At 31.9% G+C, this 22686-nt stretch overlaps 3 protein-coding genes and 1 long non-coding RNA gene across 4 annotated transcripts; 2 read left to right on the plus strand and 2 right to left on the minus strand.

The window, feature by feature from the left end:
* Positions 1-416: 416 nt before the first annotated feature.
* LOC108830493 (dof zinc finger protein DOF3.1) lies at positions 417-1594 on the minus strand. The gene has a single exon (XM_018604084.2). It carries the CDS (start codon positions 1199-1201, stop codon positions 581-583), a length of 621 nt encoding a protein of 206 aa, XP_018459586.1. The 5' UTR covers positions 1202-1594; the 3' UTR covers positions 417-580.
* Positions 1595-8101: 6507 nt separating this feature from the next.
* On the minus strand, positions 8102-11161 carry LOC108830491 (serine/threonine protein phosphatase 2A 55 kDa regulatory subunit B alpha isoform). Its single transcript, XM_018604082.2, has 14 exons — positions 10898-11161; positions 10597-10700; positions 10431-10526; positions 10208-10327; positions 9848-10045; positions 9663-9757; positions 9377-9495; positions 9173-9296; positions 8967-9090; positions 8819-8887; positions 8647-8738; positions 8489-8566; positions 8351-8421; positions 8102-8265 (listed from the first exon to the last, which is right to left on the minus strand). Exons 1-14 carry the CDS (start codon positions 10998-11000, stop codon positions 8123-8125), a joined length of 1536 nt encoding a protein of 511 aa, XP_018459584.2. The 5' UTR covers positions 11001-11161; the 3' UTR covers positions 8102-8122.
* A 1532-nt stretch (positions 11162-12693) lies between these two features.
* Positions 12694-14377, plus strand: LOC130501723 (uncharacterized). Its single transcript, XR_008939859.1, has 3 exons — positions 12694-12937; positions 13095-13468; positions 13603-14377. It is a non-coding gene; the product is annotated as an uncharacterized LOC130501723 (long non-coding RNA).
* Positions 14378-19105: 4728 nt separating this feature from the next.
* Positions 19106-20114, plus strand: LOC130501724 (uncharacterized). The gene is made up of 3 exons (XM_056996555.1): positions 19106-19441; positions 19533-19891; positions 19968-20114. Exons 2-3 carry the CDS (start codon positions 19688-19690, stop codon positions 20112-20114), a joined length of 351 nt encoding a protein of 116 aa, XP_056852535.1. The 5' UTR covers positions 19106-19441; positions 19533-19687.
* The last annotated feature ends 2572 nt before the right edge of the window (positions 20115-22686 follow it).

Here is a 22686-nt window from a genome sequence, read left to right on the forward strand (position 1 = left end):
GTCACATTCCGTAAGAATGTTGTTTATCTGTGTCGGTTCATGCATAATTATTTAATTCTAATAGTATCGACTAGAATAGGAAGTAAGAACCAATTCTACTAACAATATTAAAAGGGGTTCAATTTAAATATTGTTTTCAAACTTGATTATCATCAATAACTAATGAAAAACAGAATGCAAAATCGTCGGCGCAATACCTCACGGTTCAGAATAAAACAATAATAGCATTGTGATGGCCAAAATACATTTCAAGTTTTGTAGTTAATTCTTTTACTAACCTTTCTTCATCTTACTAATGTACTTAAATAAGAAAAATAGACCGCAGAAATGAAAATGAAACTGAAAATCTCCTTATAATACACACAAGATTAAAATTTTAAGAAAGCTAAAAAACAAAAGGAAGTAGAAACTAGTAAATAAAGTTCAGTTACAGAAAAAACTAGTAAAAAAGTTATTAACCAAAATGACATAACATGACTACATGAGCATTTCATCAAACCTGTTAATTGTCTACATGATGACTCAAGTCAAGTCACATAAAATCAGTTTTGCAGCTTCATACTATTTACCGAAATACCCTCTACTTTCTTCGGTCATCACCTTCTTTCTCCACTCTGTTCATAGCCAGATCAGTCCACGGGACACCACCACCACCTCCTCCATTACCCGCTTCGCTCCTCCTTAAACCCATACCCGTATCCCAACCCGACCCGTCGAGAACGATCCCGCCTAGACCCAACTGCATATTCGACGCCAAAAGCGAGCTGAAACTTCCACCACCGACCATCTCCATACCTTTCACGTCTTGGTCTCCGATAGGAAACCCGTACAGCATCCGGGTCGGATCCGTATCCGGTTTGGACCCGGTTTGTGAACTAAGATCAGGATCGGTGTTCTTGGTCTTCTTGTTGCTGTTGGAGGAAGGAGAAGAAGCAGGGGATGATGAGGTCGATCGCTTTGCGTTCTTGCGAGTACCGCCACCGACGGGGACGTTACGGAGAGCCCCGCCTTTGGTCCAGTAACGACGGCAGCTTTTGCAAAAGTGACGGGGCTGTGACAGGTTGTAGTTGTTGTAGTAACAGAATTTTGTGTTTGGTGAGTCACAGCGAGGACACTTTAGCTCTTCTTGAACCGGAAACTCCGGTTGTTGTTGTTGTTGTTTCGCCATCATCGACTGGTAATAAGCTGCTGGATCCTGCATTTCTTTTTTTTTCTTTTTTTTTATAAAATTCCCAAAATAGAAAAAAAAAAGAATTTTGGAGATGGTAGATTGCAGTTTCAGACTGGTTGAAGAGTTAGAGAAGAGAGAGTGATGGAGTTCGAGGTTTTATAGAGAGAAAGTGATTCTTGACACATAAATAAGACAAAAGTAACACTCTCTCTCTCTACAGAGAGAAATGGAGCGGAGCAGAGCAGAGAGAGGACGAGAAGACAAGTTTGTGAGCTGTGGTGCGTGACCAGTCTTATAGGGCAACCCCAAATACGAAGATTAGTGGCTTCTGTAATCTTCTTCCTTTTGAATTTTGATTATTGTTTTGTGATTAATTATTAATTTGTATTCGTTTTATAATTAGATGACAAGAGCGTGGTGTTGAAAATTCACATTGACTTGTTCACTTCTTCCAACTAATATCATCATGTAGTTGTTTTTGTTTGATGTCATTTTGTCGGAGGGATATTCAATAATTTGAATTTTTTTAGAGAATTTGGCTAAAGATATAAACTGAAATCTCATTTGTCCCACTAAACGTTACATAATTTAATTATAAGATTTAATTTATATTATTATAAATCCCATTTTAAATTTCGAAACTTCACTTTTATAATCAATCTTAAAAAGGATTTATTCAGTTCAAATTTTATTTTTGAACCTCTTAATTTTATTTTTTTAAATTCCACCAAATAAACATGTGTTTTAAGTAATTGCAATTTAATCTCATTTATTTAAGTAAGTGCAATTCAATCTCATTTAACTGTCAGTTAAATTTATTTTCTACCGTATTTTTACTATGTACTCTCTGTTTTAGAAAGATAAATGTTTTAAATTATATTTTTTTTTAAAAATAAATGTTTTATGTTTTTATTTATTTATTATGGGGAATTTTCAAAAATACCACTTTCAAAGTACCATTATTCATCTTTACCACCACTAAAGACACATTTTCAATAATACCTTATTTATTAAAAAGGTAAAGACTCTTATATCTTTGTTTTTATATGTTTTTCAAAATTCTAATCCCAAATTCTAATTCCTAAACCTCCAATTCTAAACCCTAAACCCAAAATCTTCAACTCTAAACCCTAAACCCTAAACTATATACCCTAAATTCAATATCCTAAACCCTAAACCCTAAAATCTAAACTATAAACCCTAAATCCTTAACTCTAAACCCTAAATCTTAAACTCTAAACCCTAAACTATATACCTGAAACCCTAAAACATCAAATCTAAACCCTAAATCGTAAACCTTTAAATCTAGACCCTTCATTAAAAGTAGTGGTAAAAGTGGTTAGTGTAAACATGAAAAGTGGTACTATGAAAATGGTATTTTTGGCAATTTCTCATTTATTATTGTTAATAATAATAAATTACAAACTCTAAAAAAATAATTGTGCTTATTAAGTACTATATATTAATCTAAAACTATTAAAACTTAGTAAATAAGAAAATACACTGATTATCAAAATTTAATGTTTTCTTTATATGTGTAAAACATATAAACATACATATTTTATAAATATAGAGGGGGTATAATTTACACAATTATCTATTGTATTATAATGAAAACATGTATAATATTAATTATAAACTCTAAAAGATTGAAAGTTTTAAACATCATGAATTTCTAAAAGAAAATATTGTTAGAAAAACGGTTTTGGGGAATTTTCAAAAATACCATTTTGAAGGTACCATTATTCATCTTTACCACCACTAAGTACACATTTTCAAAAATACCTTATTTATTAAAATGTTAAAGACTCTTATATCTTTATTTTTATATTCTTTTCAAAATTTTAATCCAAAATTCTAAATCCTAAACCTCCAATTCTAAACCCTAAACCCTAAATCTTCAACTCTAAACCCTAAACCCTAAACTATATACCCTAAATTCAATATCCTAAACCCTAAACCCTGAAACCTCAACTATAAACCCTAAATCCTCAACTCTAAACCCTAAACTTTATACCCTAAACCCTAAAACATCAAATCTAAACCCTAAAACATAAAATCTAAACCCTAAATCCTAAACGTTCAAATCTAAACCCTTCATTAAAAGTAGTGGTAAAAGTGGTTAGTGTAAACATGAAAAGTGGTACTATGAAAATGGTATTTTTGGCAATTTCTCAACGGTTTTTGTATAAATCGAGGGGGTAATATACTTTTTCCAACATATTTGGCTACGCCTGTCTTGGTGCCAAGATGGTTGTTTGGCTTCATATGTTTAGACAAATATCGATTCTACGTATCCTTTTGTTTTCTTTTATTTGTTCTTTTACCCTCCAAAAAACAAACACTATTGTCCTTTCCTTTTGATGGCTAAAAGTCTCTGTACTCTTTTTTCTTTTTGGTAAAAAGTCTCTCTACTCTTTTTTCGATCTTGTGATCTTTACGATCTGCAGAGATCCGTCCTTAGTCTATATGGGATTCATAGAAGACCCTCGTTGCTCAAATTGATGTTTAGGTTTGGCCTTGCGAATTTGACGATGAGATATTCAGTTAAAATGTTCTCATATTGTTAAATGGTTAACGAAGAGTTTGTGGCAATTTAAAAAAGGAAAATAACTCGTTTAATTTCAATATCTTCACACCTATTTCATTAACTTTTTACCTTCAAACATTTACTTGTTAAAGAATTTTCATTTTATTTCTTGATTTAGAACATATATAATCAAGAAGACGTCAAACAAAACACAACAAAAACTGTTGTTCTCTGCCGCCCATTGTCCAATGAGTTTTCTCATCCATGCACAGTCCTTACAAGTACATTGCATCTTAAATTCGTTTTGCTATAAAATATAAATAAAATTAGGTGTTTTCCTGCATCATGTGCAGTAAAAGAATTTTAAAATATTTTTAATAGATAAATATAAATTATATTTAATTTTTTATTAATATTATAAATTTTCTTTTTTATTATCAATATTTAATATAAATTTGATTTAACTGAACATTAAAACTAAGATAAAAACAATTTTGTTTATTTTGAATTATATTTAAGAACGTGCATGTATATATTTAAAATTATAATTTTATGTAGATTTCTATATATTTATTTTAGTTAAATATATTAAATAAATATGTGAAATTGCATAATTATCAAAAATTAAAATTAAACAATATTTATAAAATCTGTAGATATATATAAGAAACTAATGATTTTACGATTTAATTTGATTTTATGATTTAATTTTTATAATTTTATAAAAATATGTATATATTTTTGAAATATTTTTAATTTAAATGATATTTTCGAAATTTAAAATACCATAATTGAAATATATTTATTTTAATGATGTATGAGTTATTATCATATTTTTAAAAAGTCCAAAAATATAAATCGATAATAAATGTAATATATGAGTTATTACCATATTTTAAAAAGTATATATCAAAAATATAAATTAACATTAAATATAATTGTCCATGTCGTATTAATCTATAAGACATGTCAACAATTTTAGTAGTCATGTCACAATTATTAATCTAGGTGTTTTCCTACACCATGTGTAGTGATGAATTTTTAAAAATTTATATTTTATATTTTAAAATGTAATTTATTAATATTATATATTTTATTATTTTGGCCAATAATTAATATAAATATCACTAATTAAGCATAAAATTAAGAGAAAATATTTTTTTATTTTAAATTATATTTAAGAATATATATGTATATATATAAAGTTAAAATCTTAGATAAAAAAGTTATTTATTTCATTTGGTTAAATGTATTAAATCAACTTGTACAAAATTACTAAAAATCATATAAAATTGTATAGTTATCAAAAATTAAAACTAAATAATATTTATATAATTTGTAGATATCTAAAAGAAACTAATGATATTATGATTTTTTTTTTTTAATTCAAAAATTTAGAAACTTTTAGGTAATAAAAATTTTATAATTATATAAGTAAAATTATATAATATTTCGAAATTCAAAATGTCAGATTTGAATATATTTATTTTAGTGATGATTTATGAGTTATTACCATATTATACAAAGTTTACCAAAAATATAAATCAATATTAAATGTTTTTTTCGTCATCAACAACACAGACTCATATAATATATGAGTTATTGCTTTTTAAAAGATTTCCAAAAAATATATCATTATTAAATGTACTTGTCCATGTCATATTTAACCATATGACATGTCATCAATCTTAATAGCCACGTCACAATTTTTTTTGTGAAAACGATTGTAGAGAAAACACGTGGCAAAATCACTTTTCAAATATAGTCTAGGGGATGTCATATTTAACCATATGACATGTCATCAATCTTAATAGCCACGTCACAATTTTTTTTGTGAAAACGATTGTAGAGAAAACACGTGGCAAAATCACTTTTCAAATATAGTCTAGGGGATTAGAAGTAATTTTCTTTGAACAAAATAAAATTAGAAGTAAAAAACTAATCTAGTCAGCAGTAAATCAAAAGTGAGTACCATTTAATATTATTATGATGAGCTTAGACTGAGAAAAAAACGTGTCCATCATTTACTACTGCCATGATTTGTAAAACCCACTCTGGCTCAGGAATCAGGATACAAATAGGTAGTTTGCGTTCTTGTGAAGCAAGTACGTGCACTCGAAAGAGATCATTTCACTCAAAAGTCGAATCGCAGCCGTTGATTATACATTTTTTAGAATAATGAATCAAAGCCGTCCGTGTGTCGAGGAAACAGATTAAGGATATTGTCGTAGCGTTAAGCTGCCGTAAGAGCTGACCATTTGGCTGTTCGTGTGTTCTGTTTCCCCAACACGTGGGACAAACACTCCACTTCCTTCCTTCTTGATGCCCCCATCATCCCGTCGTTTCTACGGCTACGATTTGTGGCTGCGGCTTGACGCATGGACGGCTTAGATCAAACGTGGCCCTTTCGAATATTTACAACCAAAGTCATATGCTGGAGAGTGATCTGAAGACACATGTTAATTAGTAGCTAAATTCAGTTATTATTTCGAATTTTATCGAGTTACGTACATGAAAAAAAAGGAGTTTTGCTTGAAGATATCAAAGTATGATCAATAACGTTTTTGTTTATTTTTTAACGGTAAATATCCTCGTTGTTAGTCGATTTGAAGAGCCTTTAATTAATTATGTGCTTTTTATGATAAATAAATTAAAGTAATAAAATACTTTAGAATAGTTTAGTAGTTAAGCTGGTAGAAACTATCTTCCACATGATTCAATCTTTGAACTGTTTCACATGTAAGTATGATAATATTATGGTTTAAAAAAATATATATATTTAGTGAATTTTCTTATGCATTGAGATCACTGAATTATTTCGTGTAAACATGATCATCTTCATCAAATCTTATATAATAATTATGTGAACACTACTATAAAATACCTTTTAAACTCTGTTATCTTTTGATTATCTGTTTATAGGAATGTATCAACACTTGTTTTAAAAGAAGCAATAATATGGTGAAAATAATAGGTTTCAATTTCAAGTTTTTGGTGTCAGTAAACTACAAACGAGAAGATGGTTTTACCAAAAAAGTAATAAATAAAACATGCATATGGACAAAAAAATGCATATATATATATATATGATAATATTAAATTTTAATCTCAAAATAGTTGCAATAGTATTTCCAAAATAAACAACTCTCACAACAAGTCATGTGAGAGGAAAACTACAATCACGATTTTTCTTCTAATCGGATTCCCCTTCTTCTGGTTCTTGTCCAACATGTTTAACTTTTTTTTTTTTGCCATCTGAATATTATTTAAAAAGAAATATGTTACAGAGGCCCAAACAAGGTCCAAACACGACAACAAAAGCAAAACGAAAAGTCCACAAACATCACGGTTCTAAGCCCACTAAAAAAAACGAGACCCAACAAACACGCCGTTTTCCCGCAGCACCCATCTCCACGTGTTGACTCCACAACCACCGAAAAGACGCGTGTCGGACACTGACGCTTCGTCGTCTCACACGGCTAGAGCTCGCCGCCGGGATCACAACCACACTTTCGCCGGAATTGAAAGACACCGGCTCTATCCCAATCAGAGATCGAAGCTGAACCAAACTATAGAGAACCACCGGAATCACCGGGACACGAACAAAGGACACCGAAACCACCTCCAACAACAATATTAGAGGGATAGGGTTCGGCGTCAATCTTCAAGGGCTCGATCTTCAGAGAGCCTCCATCGGCACCGCCGATAACTCCTCCAAAATCAGCCACCAAACACCATCGCAAATCACCCAACTCTCAGCTCGAACACATCCGTGAGAAGCAGAAGCCGGCGACCAATACCGAAGACGGAAACGGCACGGCCCCAGAATCAAACACCGGCGAATTACGGAGCAGAAACCACCGTTTCCCGGCAAACCGACGACGGACCACCACCAGATCTGTAGATGCATGGCCGTAAAACTAAAAAAGAAAAAGAAAACAGAAAAAAAAACTCCTAAAACGATGACCGGACCGGCGGCGGCAAAGAGAGCCGGAACCGCCGGCCAGAACTGGAAATATCGATGGTGAAAGACTTCTAGAGAAAGGTCAGAGAAAAAACACTCTCTCTCTCTAGCCCTTTCTAAACTATATTTCCAACATGTTTAACTTAATCCAGACAGAACACAAGTAAAAAAAAAAAATTAAGAGAAAAATGGCGGACTAGCTTTAGCTCATGTCTAATGAAAAAAAGAAAATCATTACCACTGATATTTGCTATGTCCAGCCATTTCCTCAATTAAAAAGAAAAGAGAGTCGAACATGATACAAACAAAAGAGAGGAGAGAAAGAGCATATAAAAGGAGCTTAAGTTGTGATATGAAGATGCTGATGATGATGTTGTTGTCATCTCTGATCATTCAGTTTCACAAGTAGCGAAAGCTTCTTTCTCCATTTTGAGTAATGTTTTCTTTTTTTTTCTCTTCAAGCATAGTACATGTACAAACTGTTGGCCGCAGCGCAAGCTATGGAGTTCTCTGTTGGATGCCATGCGAGATGCAGCAACTTGGTTGTATGGTCAAAAGAATTATTACCATTCCCATCGCCATTTGCAGGACTCTCCGCTCCTGTTTCCCCAAATTTCGAAAACTATTCATTTACCTCTCTCTCTATATATGCTAAAAGACAGAGGGATAAATAAAACTCACTGACCTCTTCTAACCACGCGTGTTATACTGCTTAACGATGGTCTTGATGGCCTCGCTGGTGTTGTGACTTGTCTCCTGTAAGTTCCAACACTTTGATTAATAAAAAAAATGAGAGACAAGGAAGATTCATGTTGACTATTACCTCATTGGGTTTCTGCTTGCTTCCAAGGTTGTAGTTTCAGTACTTCCCGGGGAAACACCAAACACACGGAAGAGATTGCTGGAAACAAAGTTTATTTATTTATTTTAAATACAACAAAAATATATTCATAAAAAACGATGTGGGGGTTACAAACATACCTATAAGAACCGGTAGCTACTCGCAACCCGTCCCCACTAAGACAACACTCGAACTTATCGAAGATGGAATCATTTTCATATAAATCACAGAGCTGGAGATGGGTCACATAAAAGATAGTCATCAGTTTTAGTCTGCTGATGCAACTATATATCAACAGTACAGGAGTCTGACCTTTGGTCTTAAATGTTCGTGAACCTGGAACGTTGATACTGGACCCGAGTCCATGTTGATGTCCCATAACTGACATGTACAAACATAACCATGGATTCAGTAAAGCGCATGACACATAACCAATACCAAGATTAACATATGGACGGACCTTAAGCGTCATATAGTCACGGCTAAGTATGTATCTTCCTCCTTTCGCAAATTTGATGTCTGAAACTGAAGCAATTATCTCCGTGAAGAATGATCTAGAAGCTGGTGTCGCTGTGTCCTCAAACCTAACAAAATAAAAAAACAAGCAATGTTAGTTATACCTGTGATGTTGTAACTATGAAGGTATAACAGTCTCAAGACACTTACAATTTGGAATGTGAGTCACATAAAGCTGATTGTCGCAGATCAATCAGGCGAATTGAACCTTTGGAACTGCTATACGCTAAGGTATTGCAATGAGTAGGATGAAACTCCGCTGATGTGATAACCTCTGCAACCAACATTGCAGCTCTAGTAACCAAGTTTGATAAATCCCATTTCAAAAGAGAGAGAGAAAAAATGGCAGCTTACCGGTTAGGTCTTCCATATTAGCAGGCTTGACGTCAACAATGTTAAAACTTTGATTGCTTATCTCCAGGTTCCAGAGATTAATCCGCAAATCATCAGCAGAAATAAATGTCTCGCCGTCACTTGAAATTTGGTATAGCAAAATCACCAAGAGAAAGAACATGGTCAATGCAAATAAGAGGAAGGAAAGCAACTATGTGACCAAATGAACGGAAAGAACATGATCATCAGTGCAAATAAGAGGGAAGGAAAGTAACTATGTAACAAAATGGACGTAGCACCTCCTTACCTATTGTTTGAGATTGAATTGATATGATAATCATGAGCATGAGTGTACACTCTTCTACATCTAGCCACAGGGCTAGTCTCATGGCTTGTTGTCACCTGTAAGTTGTAATTGCTTAGACATCATCATTCAGGTTGAAGTTCTAGCCAAACCACAAGAACAAAAAAGTAGTCCAGAGTCAACTCTACCGCAGGTAACTGCAGCGATGGGATGCCACCTGGCGGAAATGAGTAGTCATTACTTAAATAGTTGTCATGTGATCCTCCGTTAGTGAGGCATGAATCTGTAGCTTTTGAATTAGTAGAGGTTGGGACACTTCCATTTCCTAGAGTTGTTGAAGAATCCGTATTAATGTCACAAATTTTCTTGATCTTCTTCTCTTGAACCTGTTTAGATATTCAGCACAAAAAGGTAATTCAAAAACAGAATCTAAAAGATATAATCATAGAACAACACCTCTCAGATTTATCTAACGTATATCCATATATAACCATTACATTCAGCATGTATGATATGAAGTCCAACCAACATCTGTGACAACATCTCACCTTCCAAAACTTGATGGTTTTATCATTCGTTGAAAGGAGAAAAAGAGCACCGTTCGCTGCTTGTGACCATCTAATTTTGTTGATTTTCTCCTCTATCTCCAAACTCTTGAGGTAATCAAACTGGTAGACAAAGTTTTTTTTCAGATCATGAAAAAGCCAAAACAAAAGGTAATATAACTCTTATGTTGTAGGGATGGAGCAAAGAAAGTAAAAAAGAGTTAACCTCAGGTTCATGACTTTGAAACTCAGTTTTATAACGAAACTCCGGGTGTCTCACTGGATAGTCTGTTCCTTCGAGATCCTTTCTACCTCCACTGGCCTGTGAATAGCATCACAACATGAGGAAAACATAACAATCTCATCTTTTTGCATAATAGTAAAGAGCATACATTTTTGGAATCTGTCCTCTCGAACAGAACAACACGCCCTCCACGGTCCCCAGTAGCTAGATGGTCACCCGATTTATCAAACTCAATCGCTGATATTATATCAACTGCAGTGGAAGGATTTATAGATAAAACATCATTACAGCTCTAATGCATGATTCTTAAAGACATTTTAACTAAACAATCAGACAAAAGCTACAAATCAAAAGCCTTGCAAGCCAAGAAGCCTAATAGATCTACAGGCAACAGAGTCGAACCCTAATCTCAAGAGATCCAAGGGAGAGAGAGCTTAAAAAGAGAATACCTTCTTGAACTTCTTCACCAGCGCTGCGTTCACCGAAAACCTGAGAGAATCTCCAATCCAAAGGCCCTGACGAATCTCCGACATCATCACCACCACCCTTCATCCTATCCTCTCAGACACTCAGTGATTAACATGTGCAATCAAATCAGATCAAGAAGATGGATTTCTTCTCTCCCAAAGAAGCATTCGATCAATCAAGATTCTCACACACACACACTCTCCTCTTTTTCTTAAAGGGTATAATCGGGTTTCCACGACCGAGCAGAAAAAAAAAACATATATAGTTTTCTTACCGCTGGCTTGTCGTTTCTACACGAGTTTTGGAGTCTATGCTAGAGTCACGTGCGGTTTCGTAGATGTCTATCAAAGTTGATAACCATTGGTCTGTCTGATTGACTCTTGTAAAGGAAATATAGCTATATGATTTTTTTTAAATAGATTAAAAAATACTTATACCTATAGAGTTAGCTGTTATAGATTTAAAGTTTATATTTGAATGGTAAGATTATACTTTTATTAAAAATTATATTTTATATACTAATATTTATTCATAAAACTAGTTTTATAATATTATTTATAATATTATATTTATAAATCTTGTATAAATATTTAATTTATGTATTATTTTAGATTTCATATTTTTAAATTTTTTATTTTGTTTAGTTATTTATTTTTACGAATCTGGATTCAAATTCGGTTATCCGCAAATAATACGATATATAGACGGATACCCGAATTCCGGATATTCAGAAGCCCCGAATCCGGATGCGGATACTAAATCCGTAGATCCGACGAATCCGGATTCGGATATCTCAAATTTTCCGGATATCCGGATCCGTCCGAGCCCTAACTACACTATCATATTTAATTTTTATCAGAAGCATTAAAAATATGGTGGTCATCTGTTTTACCATTCACAGAGCAGCTAGCCTCTAGAGATGAAGTATAATATTTGGGGATTGAGTTTATAATTTAAAATATTAAAAAAACATATATTGGATTTGAAAATAAAAATTTTAAAAAGAAAAAACCTTGTAAAGTTTCAAATTAGAAAAAAAAATTCTTTTGAAAATAAAATAAAATAATTTTCATTTTATCATTTATTTTAAGATTTTTTTTATATATTTATAGAATAAGGATGAAATGATCTTTACCTTTCATGAAATATTTTTTTGTCAATTTTGTTAAAAAAAAACTCATTTTAACATTTTTGGAAGATTTTCCTATTACTTATCAACGTCAAAATTGTAAAATGTTGTAATTTTGGTAAAAATGTTAAGATATCATTACTAATTTTCAAGATTTTTACAGAAGTTATAAAAGAAATATGAAGCAGAAGAATTGAAATGCAACAATTCAAAGGACCACTAATCTAGTTAATATAGGGATCGGCACAATAAGGAGAACCGCTAATTAAGATCTGAACAAATTAGTTGCCACAAAAGGAGAAACACAATGAGACGAGAGGCCAAATCTGGTAGAAATTGGTTTGCCAGATGATTCGCTTTTTAAGATATTTGTAATGATGTCATTATTGTATCGATCATGTTCATGTTATCCGTAAAACTTCAGAATAAAAAACAGAAAAGCTTTTTTAATTGATGTAAAAAGTGTATCTTTCACATACCAAAACATGAGGGAAAGTATATATTTTCTATTTAAAATAGAGGAAATATATTTTAACTTGATTACTCCAACTGGCAGTTAGCTAGTAAACACAGAGTAATGAGAAAAAACTATTTTATTTGTTTATTTAATCACAATAAAAAAAACTAAATATAAAATTCTCTGGATTGTTGACAAAAAAAATTCCGAGAAAAGGTGCGGTCGTGTGGGGATATGTGGACGGAAAATGTGGTGCTTGTAGGATCGAGTCATGCCGAGTCTAGGCATAAGTGATTATGGGACCGGAGAACGGTCAGGAACCTGATTTAGCCAATCGGATAATCACATAGGATGCTACGGATCATAGCCCGGTTGGGGCGCCCGTAGGAACTCGCAGTGAAGGGGGTTCGTAATGGCTCTCCCCGGGGACATGCGGTAGGTCCTAGAGGTCTAGATTGATTGTTGTTTGTCGCATGCTAGTCCTTATTAGTTTGTGACTGTGTTGAATGTTTGCTTGTCCTGATATGAGTTAGTAAGTTCCTAGAACTTACTTTCACTGAATAATCCCAATACTTATTCCTTTCTTTTGCAGGTATGAACAAGGAGGTCGAGGAGTATAAATCTGGTGGTGTCATTTTTTGGGTTTGGTTTTCTTTAAGTTATTATGAATTCAAAGACTATTTCTTCGTGTTTCTCATTTTTGCTAATTCTAAGCTTATGTAAAACAGTGGATCTAATGAAATAAATGAGGTTTTGGATTCAATAGAGTGTTGTTGAGGTTTAAGTATGAGTTTTGGGGACACGGCCCTTACGTTTTGACTATATTTTGTGGTGATTGCTGAGTTTGAGGTATACTTGCAGATTTGTCTTTTTGATAATAGTCACTTGCATTATTTTGATTACTTTTATAGGAAATCATTGCTCAACCTGATAGAGAAAATCATGGAATTCAAAAACCTTGAGGAGGTATATGGTTCCAAACTCAGCTTATGTATATATTTTTGCTGCAAAATTTCACTTCTATTTAGGACAAGATGAGCATAGTTTGAATGAAATCACATGCTAAGAAGAATTACTGATGTTGTGACTTGTTTTTGCAGGGAATAAAGTTATATTGTGTTCAACGGGCCGGTACACAAAAGCCTATGTTAATTACAGGGCGGGACTGGCCATGCCCTAACCGGACAGTGGACCAAATGGACGACACCCATAGACCCGTTCGAACTGATAATCGCTGCACAACAGGACGGAACAGGACAGGTAATCCTGTTTGCCATCTCTACATATAAGTATATAACTAACTATAACTAACTATACTATTCTATTCTTAAATGTTGGTAAACCGTCCAAAGATTAAAGAAAAACAAGAATTAAATGTAAAGAATCTTTGAGTATTTACACTATATAAAATTAGAAGCGGCATGGGAAGCTTGTGGTATATATCTGGCAATATTCGTAAAAGTAAAATATTTTCTATATTCGAACTTCTTTCTAACTTATCTTATTTCTATAGTTGTCTCCCTTCTTAAATGATAGGTTATTAGGATAGTATATGTGATGTCCTTTTCTCGGAAATACAACGTATCTTAGATTCATCATTATTTCCCACAGCTAAATGGTCTAGTTCACACCTGAAAGACCCAAAACGACCATTTTCACCATGACTCAAATGACGAATTTTAATAGAGTACTACATTTTTAACTACTTAAAACTATCTTATTATTAAAGTTTGGACATATACACATCTCACTAAGAAAATTAAAGATCCCTTATAATTCTGTTACATTATATATCCTGTTTAATCATTTTACTCCTAATATAATAATAAAAATTAACCAGCAGGGAATATTCATCAATTATCCAAACATTTACAAAACCAGATAATAATATATTAATTTAGTGTTATATTCCTACGCTTAATCTGCTAGCCAAGTGTAATATTTAACTTTTAAGCCTATTTCAAAATTTTATTAATACTAAATATAACTGATTACATGCCAAACCAAGACAATTCCTGTCGTGGAACGAAACCAATAACAATCACCAGTTCACCATTAATCGTTTGTGACGTTCAATATTTAATTTGTGATTTACTATCTGACATGCATATTTAGAAAAACGTATACTACCCAAAAAAATTAATTAAAATGTGGATATGCTTTGGTAACAACTTTCATAATTGATTTTCTGTAGTATAGTTAAGTTATATGCATTATCACATTTTATAAACATTCTCCCAAAATTCTGCCCAAAAATAAAACTGACCATATAAAACTTAGCTATTAACAGTTTATAAAAATTATGAAAATGTGACATCCACATACTTAGACAAATTTATGTAGCATTGTATTAGTAATGAAAATTAAGTTTCATTGAATTTTTTTAAAATATCCGCTATCCTGGACTAAACATATTTCACTTCAGTCTTATGAAGTTATAAACTAAAACTTGACTGCCGGAAATTTTCAGTCTATTGTGTACTTATATAATATATTACTAGATTTTGATTTGCGCTTCAAAAGCGCGAGTTTTTTAATTATAAATAAAAGTTATATATTATGTTACAAAGTTATATTATATTATATAAGAGAATTCCTTAAAATTTTATAATTTTTGAATTAGTTTATTTGAAATTTGTATGTATACTCTTATGTAACTCTTTTGTAGGCATAGATACTTTACCATAACCCGAAAAACTGAATCACTCAAAAATATAAGTTCAATCTGGGTTCGGATCTAGGACAAATTATCCAGTGGGTATATTTTCTGGATCCACGGGCCTCTGTTTTAGTCTGGATATATCCGACAGTGGATCAGGTATTCAAAATACTTGAATTGTATATTTAGTTATTTTGGATAAGTTTTTGGTATTACAGACAATTTTTTTTTAAGTTTCGTGTTTAAGTTTTTTTTGTTATTGCTTTGGGTTTTATGTAAAATATCAAATTTTTAAAAACATTTCAGGTTTTTTGGATATTTGAATATTTATGGAGTATTTTTTTTGAGTTTTCGTGTTTTATATATTTTTGGTTTTCAGAATTTTAGTCTTTTTGTATTTTAAATACTTGAACCAATATGAATTTGTTATATACCCAAAAATTAACATGTGTTTGAATCATATACCCGAAATGGTTCGTGACCAAAAAGAAACGATCCGAATCCAAAACAAATTTTTTAAAAATTCTTACTTAGATCCAAACGATCTGGACCCGCAAGGAACCGATACATGCTTGATTGAATTAAATGCCCATGTCTATTCTTTTTATTATATTCTTTTGTGAATTTTATAAGTTATATTTGTTAAATTAGTAAAACATAAGATATACTTGATAGATTTTTGACTAATTTAATAGTATAGATTTGTATGGTTATTAAAATTTTAAATTTATCTTAGATAACAATTTTTTATCATAAATTTTTTTATAACATATATTTTTGAACAAATTTTTAAATATATTGTTTGCACTTCTTTATCAAATTTGCTTTTGAAGTATTTAAAACTACATATATAAAATGGTAATGCACAAAGAAAAGTATGATGGCACGGTATATGATATAAGTTAATTCATTTTGATAAATAATTTCTAAATATTATAATAGATCCATTATTGAGTATATGATATAGTGCATAATGTTACTACATAACAACTTTAACGTTGGGTGATAAACTATTTTTTTAAATATATCCATTTTGGACTGTATTTAAATGGTTATTTTTGTATAAAATATCATTGAATATGATCTTATTAATAAATATGTTATGCTCTTATTATGGCTTTGAGACTAAAATAATTATATTTTAGTATATAATGGCTGAAAAATATTAAACTGAATTTGTTACTTTGACTTATATGTGAGTTGCACCTTAGACAAAATTTATCAAATGATTCGTTTTTTTCTTGGCCAACCTTCGAAGATTTTATTGAAGAATATACAGTTGTGTAAATGTTGCAATTAACTGACCTTTCCTAAAATGTAGGTACATGAGCCTAAACGATTTGTTACATTTATAACTAATTGTATATTATTTAGGATATGTTATCTTCAGAGATTAAATATTGTATCTAAATAAATTCTAGTTAATAGGTCCAATAACTTTTTGTAAGTAGATTTTTTCAGAACGTTTCTCTTTTAATAGTATAAACTAGATTTTGACTCGCGCTTTCAAAGCGCGGGATTAGTTCCGAAACAAAACAATTTTTTTATTATAAATTTGTATTTTTGATTGTTTATCTACATTTAAATGTTACAATTAAAACATTTTATTCAGTGTTTTGAAACTCGACTCAGATCTCCAGTTAAACCGGCATATGGTGATCCGATATGTAGTCTGGTTTAGTTTTCAAGATAAACTCGTTATTTAAAATTCTATAAACCTTTAAAAAACTGCTAAAACCCGGGATCCGGTTGAACCGATAAGTGACTTGATATGTAATCCGATTTGACTTAAATTATCATATTTTTAATATTTTAATATTTATTCATGTATCCACCAGATCATAATGATGCTTCAATTTTATAAAAGTTAACAATACAATTTTAAGGCAATTGTTTTTAATTTTAAGGCATATTTATAGTATTTTAACTGATATGTTACTAATGTAATATTAATGTAAACTGAATTCATTAGGTTTCAAATATAATAGATTAGTTATTTAGTTTGAAGTGCGAGATTATTTTTTTTCATTTTGTATCATGTGCCTCTTCAATGTCTTCGCAAAGTGGAATTTGATATGATGATACCTTCACTGTAAACCTCTGAATATATTTTCACTTGGATTTGCTAGGTAGACTTGAAAGGTTTTAAGCAGTGTTTTGAAACTCGACTCAAATCCGTGGTTGAACCGGTAAATCTGGTGAACCAAGATAAATTCGGTTTGGATTTTGTGAAAAAGCCAATATTTAAAAACCTGTAAAAATGCTTAAACCCAGAACCTGGTTACTGGTTAAACTACTGGTTGAACCACAAAATAACTTTTACTTATATTTTTTTAGTTTTAATTATGTTTTAAAAATCTGTTTTGTATTTTAAAAATTTAGTTAAAAATTTAGGTTTCAGATTTATTGTCGCCTCCTCCGCTGACCTCTGCCGACATTGTATCTCCTTTTTCTTTTTTGATTATTTTGTCTATCATAAATCTTGTTTACTATGTTTTACATGTTATAGTTTAGTTTTATTATTCACATTAGACATATAAATTTTATGAATTTTTAGGTTTTGATATTTTTCTTGTTAGATGTCATAAATAAATCTGAACTTGTTACATTTTCTTAGAAATAATCTAAACTATTTTTGTTATTTTATATGTAAAATAAAAATAAAATATAGAAACTAAAGTTAAGTACTTTATAATTTTTTAAAAACATAAAATATATACATATACAAACTATTATTTTATTTTTTATAAAAAAATAGAAAATATTTAATTTTAGTCTCAATATAATAAAATAAATTTATTTATTAACCCGCGGTTCAACGGCGGTAAACCCGGTGACCCATTGACCCAAACATTCATCCGGTTCAGTATCCAGATCATTTTTCAAAACATTGGTTTTAAGTTTCCGAGGTTAGTGATTTTTTCATGTCATCAATAATATTGGTAAATTGCATTTGACTGGAATTGTTTTTGGTCTAAGTTGCCTAGTTGGTGAAGTGTATATATGTAGGTAATATTAAATGTAGAGATAAGTTTGTTCTTGATATACATGGTAAGATCAATATTTTCAGAATATTCTCAAGCATAAAATCTAAGACCCGTAGTTTTGTAATTACATAAATATATTTTCTGATTTTTTTGGCATTCTGAAAATCTTTGTTAACAGTATGCAAATATATTTTGTAAATTTTCTTTTTTATAAAGTTTATAGCTTCCTATAATCATATGATACGTAACTTATATATCCGATTGTAGAAGCACCGTGGCCTAGTGGTCAAGGTTTAAAGGCTTCTACATCCAGGTCTGGGGTTCGAATTCCAGGCGACGCAATTTCTACACCAGGAGGTCTGGGTTTCAATTCTCGGAGAATGCGAATTATGCAGAATATTGGAGACAAGTTTTACAGGGGATCTTCAGCATGGCGCAAGAAATACCGTCAGGAATAGATCTCATAGAGCAGTAGAATGGTCAGCTGTAATATCATCTATGTAATGTTTTTTCATAGTTTCTAATAGCATAATATACCCGACAATAAAAAAAAAAAACTTATATATCCGATTTTTGCCAACTAAATTTAAATTTTGAAAATCCTTCTTGTTTGATAAGTTTAGATCTTCTATATGGAAAAAAAATCGTAATTAGTTTTATTCCAAAATTCTTCTCTTTTGGTTTGTAATCTCAGTTTTTGTCAACTAAACCTAATTGTTAAGTCTAAAAACGTAGTCACATACTCTATGCTTTCATAACACGAGTAAATAAAAGGGAGGAGTAAAGTTGAGACATATTACAAAAAGAACATATGGTAGATTTAGATAGCATAAATAAATCCACACAGTAATGAAGCAAGGTTCTCTCCATATGTTGACACATCAGATTTTAAAATCAATATGAGAGTGCCATGTCAATAAATGAAAAAACTAGAAACACCACTCACAGCATTTTGTTTCTCCACCTCACCTTTCTAAGCTCTTTTCCTCTCTCGACGTTATCGCCGTCAACAAATCAGAAAGCTTCTTCCATCTCCCCTCTCTACCTCTTTCAACCACCGCAGAACAATCTTCATCGTCTCCTTTAGCTTCTTCTCGCATACCAATCTTCATCTTCTCCTTCCATCAGTTTCGATTGACTTCACTCGAATCAATTAGGGTTTTGGAACGTAACAATCGTCTCCTTTCTGCTCTCTCTGACATCTTGTCAAGACCGAGTCTGGGTTTCGTTTCTCGTCGAAGCTGGCTTTTGATGAGATCGATACGGCGAGTTTTGGAGTTAGACCCAGGGAAGGTGACAGCTCTATCTATTGATTTTTAGTTCAGACAAAACATAAGTATATCTGAATTGTATTGGTTCTCTTTTTGTCGTGGAACTAACTTAGATCCGGTAAGGAAGGTGTTGATGCTCCAGAGATACATTGTTCCAGAGAGAAGTAAAGCAGCTTGGCAGATTATACAAGATGTAAGTTACAGATTCTTTCTCCGTACTCTGTTGAGGTTTTGTAATGATTTTTGATTTATTTCTTTGCAGTATTTAATGCCGTTTGTGGAACGGGAGAGATACCAGATTCAAAGCACGTGCAGGCTCCATCCTGATAACGATCTGTACAGGGATCAAGAACAACATAAGGTCCACGTGGATGTATACGAGTGGAAGTGCGGTTACTGCAGGAAGAGTTTCAACGAGGAGAAGTTTCTTGACCAGCACTTCGCCACTAGACATCATATTCTTCTGAATACGGTATTGAGAATGCAGCAAATATGATAGTTCGCTTGAGTGCTTTTGAGCTGAGAATTTTTGCTTGATTGGGTTTCAGACTCGAACAAAAATTTTGTTTATGCTGAGCCGAACCGGTCTGGTGGAGGTCGTACCTAAGAGCCACAACAAGTTCTTGGCCAATATGGTTGGTGTTCACGAAGAGGTAGTGTTGTTACTTCTCTTTATCCACTTGATTCGCCATTGAAATCGTCGGAGGAGAAAGAGGTGGAACACATAGATAGGGAGATAATGGATTTGGAATAGCGCTGGCAAGGAATCTGCGACAAGGCCGAGTCCAGAAATGTTTGAGCAGACGGATGTGATATATGGCGGCAGCTGTGGATGATGTTGATTTGATGGAGGTATCAAGTCATGATCCCTGCGAGAGTGTGGATATGCTCCGGTTATCGATGTAGATTCCTATTAAAACCAAACGTAGCCGGAGGTGCATTGATTTGATGCATGAAGAACGGGATACAAGTAATATTATTAACTCTCTTCCTCACACACTCTTGATGATGCAACAAAACTGAAATTAAAACTCTCCGAACCTTCCATCTTGCATCGGAAATGCATAAACGCCAAGATATAAGATTTGTTGATTTTGAAAGAATTTGTGCAGAGAAAGAGGATACAAAGGAGAGAGATATGAAGACAGCTCTGTAATCTCATATGGTTTCAAGAAGAGATATAGCTACTCAGATGAGTCTGAAATAGATGAGTCCTAATAATAATCACGTTAACTATTCATTTTAAACGTTGCTTATTTATGTGATTGAGCCTCTCTGCAGAAAATCTTGGTAGATGATAGGTGAGAGAAGTAAAAATGGAAAAGGAGCAACGATGATCAAGTGTCCAAAGAAACGAGTCATGTCTTTAAAGGTTATCAAGAAAATGTTGACCCTAACAAACCCAAACTAACGTGACTCATGTGTATCATAAGCTTTCAGTTTATAGAAGTTTCTAAACTGTTACAAAAAATGTTTCACAGCAAAAATGCAGATAAAGCTTTGACAGAGGAAAGTCCTCGGACGAGAAACTTGGCAATCACTGTTCTAATCTCAATGAATTGGAATGTCTGTACTATTTTTATATAATCATCTGCTTTTAATAACTCCTACTGCTTGAACTCTTCTTGATTATGAAAATGTGGGAATCAAAGCTGATCATGAAGGTGTTTACTTTTCTTCTTTTTGTAGGGACATAAGATTACGGCATCTGTTATTATATGCTTTACATCTTCTGAAAGCTCAGGAAGGTTCATAACTTTCTTTTCCTTAGAAATGTTTTTACATGTTTGTGCTATTTATACCTGTCTAATTAATTCTGTTTATTGATCTCCCTGCAGGTTGATTGGAGGAACTTGTTATATCAAAACTCTAAGGAGGGTTTTTTTCGTAACATAGTCACATATATGTACTGGTTTAAGGTTACTAACCCATGTACTGTTATCAAACAAGTCTTTTAGGAGTATTAGTTCAAAATTTTAAGTTCAGATTCTAACATTATTATGTGAAAAATATGATGTTGTTGCAGGGAGAATCAACAAGTGCCACGAACGAGGTAGTCCTCAAGGATCATCTAGCTAAAGGATTTGATAAAATGAGAGGTATACTCTTTTTCCTTTATCAATCCAATGCTGAATGAGTGTATTAATTTGTTCTCACAGATATGTCGTTATGGACAATTCATGTATTGTTAAAATTACATGTTACATTGTTAAAGATTATATGGTCTCCCCACATATTTCCATGCTCATCCATGTCACAGATGTGTAGTTTTATGAACAAGCTCTGCTAAAACAAACTCTAATATCATGCATAAAAGAAATATATATATATATTACAAAAATACTCCTTACACAAAAAACAACCAAATTTACAAGTATATAAAGATTCTTAAGATATAAAATTAAAAAAATTACTAAAATTTTGAATACAAAGCAAACTCTATTGAAATCAACTCATCACTATTTTCACAGAAAAAATGTTAATAACATTGAATTTAAACAAATGATAGTTATCAAACTAAATATTTTAGTAAAATTAACATATAAGAAAAACCCCGCAGCGTAGCGCGGGTATTGACCTAGTGCATCTAAAATATCTCCTAAAATAGTGGTATATTTAAGTTGTTAGCCTGTTAGGTTAGGGTGTATATACCTGGAAGTCTTTCGTAATTATTTTAATGTATCTGATTTGTTTATATATATAATGTAACTGATTAATAATTGGTGGACACGGTTAGATAATTTAGTGTCATCGTTTTTATAGTCGACATGGTTAGATAATTTAGTGTAATCGTTTTTACAGGGAAGGTATTTGAATATAGTTAGACTGCAACAACTTTTATTATAGTCTAAAAAGTAGTCGATAAATATTGCTCCTGTTTTAATAGTATTGATGATATATGACTGAAACACATAAGAAGCTAAACAAGTGAATTTTGCTATATCAGGTGGAAAAATTCTATTAATTATGTATTATTTTATAAGAAAATATGTAACTGTTATATTAATTTTAAATATATGTATTAATATATATATATACATTACATATTAAATTCTAAATCTAAGTTTTAAATTGTTTACAATCTGGTAGAATTAGATTAAAATCTGTATTAGTAATGAAAACTAAAAAAAAAGAAAAATCGTTACATGCTATCATGCACTAAATATATTTCACTTTAATCTTATGCAGTTATGACCTAAACTTTGTATTGTCGAAAATTTTGCCGTGCATTGTTTTTGAAATATAATGTCAAACTATACTATATAC

The sequence above is a fragment of the Raphanus sativus genome, unplaced genomic scaffold (genome assembly GCF_000801105.2).
Source record: "Raphanus sativus cultivar WK10039 unplaced genomic scaffold, ASM80110v3 Scaffold0265, whole genome shotgun sequence".
NCBI classification, from domain to species: Eukaryota; Viridiplantae; Streptophyta; class Magnoliopsida; order Brassicales; family Brassicaceae; genus Raphanus; species Raphanus sativus.